Below are 9,133 nucleotides of genomic sequence, written 5' to 3'. Positions count from 1 at the left end.
GCGCCTGCTGCCCACCGTCGCCCCGGGGCCCCTCTGCCTGCACCCTCAGCCCCGCGTGGCCGCGAGGGAGGCGGAGACCTGCGCCCCAGCAGGCGCGTGGAACGCATGTGCCCTCAGACGCGGGCCTGAGCCGGAGCTCGTGGGGCGGCCAGTCCGTCAGAAGACGGCGATGAGGGAACAGCAGGGCACCCTCAGGTGTCTCTTTGGGTCGACACTTTGATTTGAAAACCAGAACAGTGAGGGTGAAATAGACCGCCAGCAACAGCGACAGTAGCGGTGACAAGTGGCCTTGGTCATGGTGCCCCACCGCCCCTGAGGACGGAACTCGTTTCCTCGTTCCGTAAAGAGCGAGGTGTCGCTGATGCCCTCTGCCTGCCTGGCGCTGCCCGGGGCTCCAGGGCTGTCCGACCACGCAGGGCAGATCCGCCCTCTGTTGGGTTACATCCCAGCGCGGGAGGCAGAGAAGGGATGGGCGGGCAGCCCGGGCACTGCTGCTCTTCTCTCCTGGGCAGCAGCAAGCTGACACGTCAGGCAGGTGAGTCCTGTGGGTACTGGGCCCCGGGAACAAGCAGCACGTGCAAAGGCCCTGAAGCAGGAGTGTACTGCAGGGGGTGTTCCAGGTTAGCAGGAGCCACAGATGATCGGGTCAGCTCGTGAAAATCGTGCACCTGGGGCAGGGACCCCATGCAGACGGGCCCCCCGGGAGGGGCCTGCAGAGAGGAGTGCGGAACGACCTGCATCCTCACAGGGCCGCGAGCGGCTGTGCCGGGGATCAGCCCGCCTCTAGCGCCGGCCGGACCTGGGGAACATGCCAGCCGCAGCCCCCAGCCAGCTTTCCAAGATAGAGGGGCTACGTCAAGTCAGCAAGCGGTTATAAAAATGTGATTGTCAGGGGCGCCTGAGTGGCTCGGTTGGTTAAGAATCCGACTCTTGATTTTGGCTCAGGTCATGATCTCACGGCTCATGCGTTCGAGCCCGGTTTCAGCTCTGCTTGGGAGTCTCTTGGGAGTCTCTCTCTGTCTCTCTCTGCCGCTCCCCTGCTCGTGCTGTGTCTCTCTCTCTCTCTCTCTCTCTCTCTCTCAATAAGTAAGGGAACATTAAAAAAATTGGGGAGCGCCTGGGTGGCTCAGTCAGTTAAGCCTCCGACTTCGGCTCAGGTCATGATCTCGAGGTTCGTGGGTTTGAGCCCCGCGTCGGGCTCTGTGCTGACAGCTCGGAGCCTGGAGCTGCTTCCCATTCTGTGTCTCCCTCTGTCTGCCCCTCCCCTGCTCACGCTCTGTCTGTCTGTCTCTCTCTCTCTCAAAAAATAAATAGCATTAAAAAAGTTTTTTAATTTGATCTTCATACATTCAAATATATATATTCAGAATGAAAAAATTTGTTTAAATATGCATAGAGCTATAGTTTTTATTTCTGAAAATCAGCCAAATAATAAAAGACAGCTGGACTGAATCATTATCATGCATGTTTGGCTGTTCTCTTGATGGACTGGCAGAGTTTGGTGAGTAATAAATTAAAGACCTGTAATTCCTAATTATTGCATATTTATGTCTTTCTTCCTCTTATTTCAGAAAGTTACTAATTAGATTGTTTAACAAGATTTTCACAAAAATCTGTGCATTTAGACAGAAATGAGCCAAGTATAATTTATACAGAGTATAAAATGTAAAGGTGTTTTCCTCAAAAATATAAAATAGTGGGGCACCTGGGGGGCTCAGTCAGTTAAGTGTCCAACTTCGGCTCAGGTCATGATCTCACGGTTCGTGGGTTCGAGCCCCGCGTCGGGCTCTGTGCTGACAGCTCGGAGCCTGGAGCTGCTTCAGATTCTGTGTCTCCCTCTCTCTGCCCGTCCCCCACTTGTGTTCTGTGTCTCTCAGAAATAAACAAATGTAAACAAATTTTTTAAATAATATATATACTTAATATATAAAATACATATGAAACCGAAAATTAAAATTATGTCTCTATCTTCAAAAAGTTACTTTTCTTTAAGAATACTCAAAATGGTCTATTAAGATTATGAGACAAAATATAATGATAAATAACAAAGCTTTAAATCAAGTGTTTAAATGAAGATGAATTTTTAATGCTGTAGTTTGCAGATTTGATCCACTTGCAGTCATTGCTATAAAAACGAAGTCTGTGCGTTTGCGGCTCCCTGTGCACCTGGTCAGCGGTGGAAGGCGGCACCTGTGTGGTTCCTGCGTGTCTGTCTAGACCCGGCGGCACAGCGGGTGCTGGGTGACAGGACTCAGCAGTGCAGAAGCTTCTCTTGCCAGCGTGTGTAACCGTGAGGTCCGATGCTCATCCGTGAAAAGGTCCAGAGCCACCAAGGCGTGCGCTCCGTGTGGACGCCCCGCATGGCGGGGAAATGAAGCTTCTTCAGGCAGGGATCTTGCTTTCCGGCTCAGAGAGGGTGACAAGTCGATCTGTGTCCGGGCAGCAGTGACGTGTTACCTTCAGAGGACAGAGGCCCCGGGCCTGGGGAGCCCTCCCCGGCGCTGCGAGCCGGGCCCCTCGCGGGGGCCCCACGTGGGTCTCTGCCCCTCGCGGGGGCGAGGGGGTCCGCAGCGGGGAAGAGGGTCCTACCCAGACACCCAGCCCGCCGTCCGCTCCTCGTGGGGCGCGCGGCCCCCGGCGCTGTGGGAAATCGGCGTCCGTCCTTAAGCCATGGGCCCTGTTCCTCCCAATACGGCCCTGCCCGCGGCTCTGGGCCCCACGCTGTGCTTCCTCCGGTTCCCCGTTTCTGAAGTGGGTACGGACCCCAGGGGCTGCGAGGACTGACCGAGGTTACGGGTGGACACCCCCCCCGTGCCCGGCAGGGAGCAGCCTCCCTACTCTTGTTTTGAACTTGAGTCTGTGGATTTTGACCTACGTCTTACTGTGATCGGTTCGGGGGTGAGAACCAGGCCGCGCTCCACAAAGCCTAACGCTGTGCGAGCTGCCCGTGACGGTTGTTGGTCCGGGTTGCTGCTTGGCTTGCACTGAGGGAACCCCACTTTACAGGGTCAGCACTGAGGGAACCCCACTTTACAGGGTCAGCACTGAGGGAACCCCACTTTACAAGGTCAGGGCGGCCCTGAGAGGCTCTGGGCGGTGGAGCGGACGCACCGTCACGGGGGCCTCCAGGTGGCGGGGGCGGGGGCCACGTGTGGCCCCGTGCACACCAGCTCTCGGCAGCCATTGTCTTCTGTGGACCAGAAAAGCAGAGGCCAGCGATGAAACCACAGTGTGCGGCCTCCCAGTCCCCAGGTCACTTTGTGTTTGTTGGTGACCTGTCAGCACCAACACCCGCATCGACCTGCACGGGTGTCCCACGGACACGTGAGCACAGCCACCCTCGGGCTCTCACGGCACCACTTCCCCACACGAGGCCTGTGCTTCTCCATCAGTGTTGGTGACGCAGTGTTTCCCAAAGAGCCTAGCAGGTAGCCGATGCCCCTTCCAGAACTTTCTGGAGTTGGTCGGAAGGTGTCAGTGGAACGTTCTCTGGTAGAAGTGGGAATGCGTACCCCTTCCTCAGGCAGTCTGTGAGGGGCAGCGTGGGGGCAGCAGCTGGACCACGGGCCACGCGTGCACGTGACGGGTCAGACGTGGGGGAGTCCAGGAAACAGGACGCGTCGGGCTGCGAGCGGGGGGTGCAGAGTTCTCCGAAGCTGGGCTGGAGCCGGTTTGCCACGCTCCATGGGGCTCACCCCCGTGACTTCAGGGACTTGGGGGGCCAGCCATTCAGTGTGGCCGAAGTACATCCTCTCACGCACACTTAAATGCCGTGTAGACTGAAGGACTTGACTCCCACTCAGCACTGCATGGTTCAGTCACCGCGTTGCGCTGCCGTCTGCACGCTGGAGGTCGTTTGTGTCCCGTGTCCGGGCGGGGGGAAGACATAACCGGTGTCCTGGGTGTGGTGCCTGTGTGGACGCGGGCAGGGTGGCTGCCGGGAAGGCCTCCCCCACCTGGGGGCTTGGGCTGCTTGGAGGGGGACCTGCTTCCCGCAGGCTGACTCAGCCTGCGTATCTGGTGCAGGAAGCGCGGGAAAGGGCCGGGCCCGGGGTCTGCTCGGTCCAAACTGCACCCTGCGAACGGGGGGCAGGCAGCGGCGGCCCCTCTGCCCCGTGGGTGGAGAGCCTGCAGCCGGCTTCGGAGAGGGGGTTTTGTGGGACACGACCGGGACGCTCCCTGGGGGGATCCCGGCCGCCTTCACGCTGCGGGCGGGCGGGGCCCTCGGCCTGCGCCTCCCGGACACCGCCACCCCGCCTTCTCCAGGAGGGGTGGCCCTCCGGCCGGTTCTCCGACCCTGAGGTGTCCGGTACTCCCCTGTAGCAGCAAGCGCAGCAGGTTAAAATGCCATTGTCGCGGGCTCTCTCTCCCAGCCTGTGTGAGAGTTCACTCTATTCCCCCCAAAAGTAGCTTGACATTCGGTAAAGTGTTTCCTTTGTTCGCAGAAGAGTATTAAGATCGATTGCTTTGTACTCTGTCTCTTCCAGACCGTTCTCCTCCATTCGGGGTTCACATCAGGGCCACCCCCTCCCCCGGCCCTCCCTCTGGCCCTGCACCCGCTGACGGGTCTGGAAGCGTTCGCTCCAGCCCGGATGGGGTTGTGTCTGCAGGATGATCACCCGCGTGTAAAAAGTAATGTCCGTTTGTTCGAAGGGAAAAACGTGGTGCAAGACAGAGGCCCAGGTGGCGCAGACAGGCGCTGGCGGGCTCTCGTTTGTGTCCCTCCGTGAGGTACAGTCCCACGACCCAGGACTAACGTGGCTGCGGGATGGTAAGAGGGGGAAGTGGCCGCTAGTGCCTTGTTCTTGCTCAGATTTAACCACTCTTGCAAGGCACCCTTCATTCTTAGGGTCTGCGGTAAAATTCTGTTTTTCCCGGCTGTTTTTCCTTCCCAGTTCCAAAACGACACGGGCTTTATCCTAGAGTATCGCTGCGGATTTGTAAGCTAAGGTCAATTGCTTTGTGACACAGCTTCTTCCCGGCCAAGTGGGGGCAGGTGGGTTTGCGGTGCGGGCGTTAGGGTTGCTGGGTTTTCATTTACATCTGCTGACTGTTTCCGGAGCTCACTTCCCTTGTTCTGATACGGAGGGTCATCGTCCCCTGCCAGCCCCCCTCATTCTAAGTCAGGGGCGAACGAGGATGAGGCTGTGGGCGCCGCCGGGGTCCACGCGCTCCGTCCGGCCTTCCACTGAGTCTTCCTTGTGAGCTCGGACTCGGGTTAGTGGGCTAGGGGTAGGGTCTTTCCCCATGATTGCTCAGTGAACAGCCAGCAGACTGTTCTAGAACAAGACTTCACAGTATGCAGAGAACGTCGGCCTTCGATGCCTCATGCAGTGTTTGCAACGGCCCTGTGAGTGCCCCGATGACGCTCATCCGGGTCATCGCAGGGGACGCGGGGCCTCGCGCTCAGGGGGACCGGCCCCAGGCTCGTTCGCAGCCGGGCTGTTGAACTCGGCCGTCTGCACACAGGGACTTTGTGCAGTGTTTTCCGTAGAGGGAAGTGCTCGGTGTCCAGAGTGATGAGCGCTGTGAGCTGACCCCTGTGCTTCTTAATTTCTCCTAACAGTTGACAACAAGGGCAAGCTGGAAAAAGCGTCCGGACTGGAAATCCTTCAGGCGGGCAGCGGGCCGGTGAGTACAGGAGGGGCTGCCCTCTGAGCCGCGCCGGTCGGGGCGCCGCTGCCGTCCGCGGGGAGACTCCGTGTCACACAGTGCTGACCAGGGGAGGCCGGCGTTGTTACCTCCCGCTGTTGAACACGCTGGTCCACGGAGCCTGGCGGAGGTGGCGCTGCGTTTGGTGGCATCTGAAGGGGTGTGTCCCCCTGGGAAAGCAGCCACGGGGTGGGGAATCGCTGAACCTTCAGAAAACACGTCCTTCCTTCTTCAGAGGGCTTGTTACTGCTAAGCTTGTGGACGTGTTCCAGCCGCAGGCACTTACCGTGCCCTCCGGGGGCCCGGGGACGGCCGGGCCACTATTACGCAGACACACGTGTTTGGGCTGGGACGCCGTGCGCGCGAGCGCCTCCGCGGTGTGACTGGGTGACACGTTGGTTACGGGAAGAGGGGTTGACCGAACACTCTGTCAGCAATCACAGCGACGGCGCTCACCTCCGGGCCCCGGCTGGCGCCCGCGTCCCCGACTCAGGGCAGCTCCGTGAATTGTACGCGGGACGACGTGATTCTCGCAGGAGTGGTCTCCTGCCACTTGTAAGGCAGCGTGGGCCGAAACCGATTTGTGCCGTTGCGTCGAAATGTTAGATTTCACGGCTCTCGCCGTTACAGATGATTAACTACNAGCGGCTTGCTGGGGCCCAGACACCCCAGTATGCCTGGTCCCTTGGCCGCCAGCTCGGGCCGGGAGGGTGAGTGTGGGTCAGGCGAGGACGGCCTGCCCCTGGCCCCGCGTGCAGGCAGCGAGGGGAGGAGGAAGCGGAGACGGTCCTGAAACGGCCAGGCCCCGGGGAAGGGGCAGTGGCAGAGAGAGCCAGGATGGCTTGCAGGGTCGGAGCCTCGAGGGGGGGTTCTGACCGTGCAGCAGCCACGTGCAGCCCCCGCCCTCCTGTCCCGCCGCAGCCTCGTGGGGGGTCCTGTGCCNNNCATGACGTGCTGCGAGCGTCCACGCCCTGGTCTCTACCCCCCCGCACGGCACAGGAGGTGATCCCGGCGCCCCCCTCTCTTGGGTCCCCGGGAAGATTCACAGGAAGATTCCCTGCTTCCCCGCCCTGTGCGCTGTCGCCGTGCGGCCCCGCCCACCCTGCACCCCCGTGGACCCGCCAGATTCCCGAGAGCGGCTGTGAGCAGCCCCAGTCGTGCCCCGGCCTTTACTTCTCCATCATTTCGGAATCTGGACGTTACCCTTCCTTCCTCGGTCTCAGTTGTGTGTGGTGTTTGGTGGGTGTGTTTTCCTTGCGGTCTCTGTGGTCTGCGGTCTCTGTGGTCTGCGGTCTCTGTGGTCTGCGGTGAGGCCCACCCCGCCCCGTGCGCTCATCACCCCTTGTAACAGTGCCTACTGCGCGCCTGCTGGGTGCCTGGCAGCGTCCGAGGGCGGGTCTGCGGCGGGAGCAGAACAGACAGGCCCCCGCGGGCTGCAGGTCCCCTCCCCTGGAACCCGCGGGCCACGGAGCGGAACCCGGGGGCCACGGAGGGATGAGGCTCGCTGTCCCCTCAAGACACAGCCTCCGTTGGTTTTGTCTGCTTGTCCCATGTGGACAGACCATGTCTGTGTTTTCTGTGCCACGAGCCACCCCCCAGGTCCACGTCAGGACCACGAACCACGTCCACGTCCAGACGGCCTCGGCGCTGCCGTCACTCAGGTCCTCTTCTCCGTCCCCACTGCCCGGCCTCCTTCCTCGTGGGCTTATGAGCCCCACAGGCCTTGACGTGTGCCTTTGTCCGGACCCGCAGACATGCTCACCCTCCCCTCCTCAGCCGTCCACCAGGATCACGCCCGTTTCCTTCGTCCACTCGTCCCACAGCGCCAGGCTTCAGTGCAAACGTCTGTCTTCTGTGACCTCCCGCGGGGCCGCGGTTTCAGGCGGAAGAGCGTCCCCCGAGTGAGCGCAAGCTCACCAGCACAGATCTCAGAGGACGACCCTCATTCCCAAGGGCGTCCACCGGCCCCAACCCCGTGCGCTTGCTTCACAGCCCCCTCCTCCCTCCCACACAGCCGCCCCACGTGTGCGCCACGCACCCGCCGCCCCGTCCACATCCTGCCACGTGTCTCCTGGGCCGGAGCTCTACACGCTCCCTGTGTCTACACTGCCAGCGGGGACGAACGTCCGGGTCCTTCTCCAGGCGTCGGAGGCCCTGCTCGTGCCCTTTCCGCAGACCTGCCCCCCCGGCGGTTACACATCAGCCCCCCTCCGGCTCGTTACCGTCGGCGCACAGCCCGCCCCAGCGTTTCTCATGCCGTTAAATCAGAACCCGCACGAGGTCCCTTCCCCGCACTGGCACGCACTTCCCACGCCAGCGCTCGCCCTCGCTGCCCGAACCCCGTCACTGCACCCAGCCTCCTGTGATCGCGGCCCCCTGCCCCCCGCAGAGCTCACTGCCCTGCCTGCCTTGGGGGGCCCTGGCCACCGAGCTCCCCGCTCTGATGGCCCCAAGGCGTCCAGGCCTTGGCTTTGTTCCTGTAGGATGGGGACCCAGACCCCCCAGACCCACGCGCTCACTGTGCCCCACTCGCGCCTGCATCTCTGCACCTGGGGGTCTGGCCATCTCGGCTCCCGGGTCCAGAGCAGCAGGCCCGCGCTCCCCGCCGCCCCCTNCCGCGTGTGGAGACCAGCTCTCCACCCACCCGCCCTTGCCGCCTGGCGGTCTCGGAAGGCAGTGCGCCCCTCACCTTGAAGGTGATGAGGTCGTATTTGGCGGGTCTCCAACCCAGGACCCCCGCACCCCCAGACTTCTCCCAAAGCCAAGTGCATTGAGAAGCCGCCCTGGAGGAGGCAGGGAGGTGCCGGGAGATTGGGAGCAGGCTTTGGGGGGTGAAATGGGAACACGGGGGGCAGGGACGTAAAGCTGGGAACGTGTCTCTCTGTTAACCGTGCGGGCGCTGCGAGGCCGGTTCTGATGATTCTGTGTTGGGTTTTTAATGTATTTGCTGCGAGCACCTCCGCTAGTTCTGATGCGGAGGCGCGTGCACGTGGCTGCCGGAGGCCTCGCGGTCTCCCGCCCTGGTGCTGGTGACGCACACGCGTGGTAGGAGACTGAGCCCAATGGAAATCCCTCAAAACAAAATTTAGAGGAAATGAACAGATTACGGTGCACACACACATTCCTAATAGATCGAGGGTATTTTGACATGTTTCAGGATCTACTTTCTGACATCTTGAAAGTGTTTGCATTTTCTTCAAATTAATAAAGTCATATTTCTTCCAAAGGAAAATTATAATATTACAAGTTAAAAAACCCTCAGATATTTAGAAGAAAAATAATCTAGATGCTTGTCACCAGGAGGCAGACCCGTGAGTCTAGCTCCCATAAATGCACGTGAAATAGGAATTACTTTCTGATCTCCTGACGGTGTCCTGAGCGCACGAACCTTCCCAGCATCTCAGCGGGAGAGCGGCTGGCCCCCAGCCTCGGCATGGCTCCCCGAAACTCAGCGAGGGGGCTCTGGGGGTGCCCACCTCAC

General features: G+C 60.5%; 1 protein-coding gene across 1 annotated transcript in view; it reads left to right on the top strand.

Annotated features, from left to right (window-relative positions):
- The window catches only part of PTPRN2 (protein tyrosine phosphatase receptor type N2), a 639,986-nt gene that overhangs the window by 396,457 nt on the left and 234,396 nt on the right, over positions 1-9,133 (top strand). Inside the window, exon 12 of the mRNA XM_077761727.1 lies at positions 5,567-5,631. Coding sequence (XP_077617853.1) covers positions 5,567-5,631 — 65 coding nt within the window. The remainder of the gene's footprint in view (positions 1-5,566; positions 5,632-9,133) is intronic.

Source organism: Crocuta crocuta, unplaced genomic scaffold (genome assembly GCF_008692635.1).
Source record: "Crocuta crocuta isolate KB4526 unplaced genomic scaffold, BGI_CrCroc_1.0 scaffold408, whole genome shotgun sequence".
In the NCBI taxonomy this organism is placed as follows: Eukaryota; Metazoa; Chordata; class Mammalia; order Carnivora; family Hyaenidae; genus Crocuta; species Crocuta crocuta.
The sequence above is the reverse complement of the archived record's forward strand: the minus strand, read 5'-3'. Positions and strand labels throughout refer to the sequence as shown.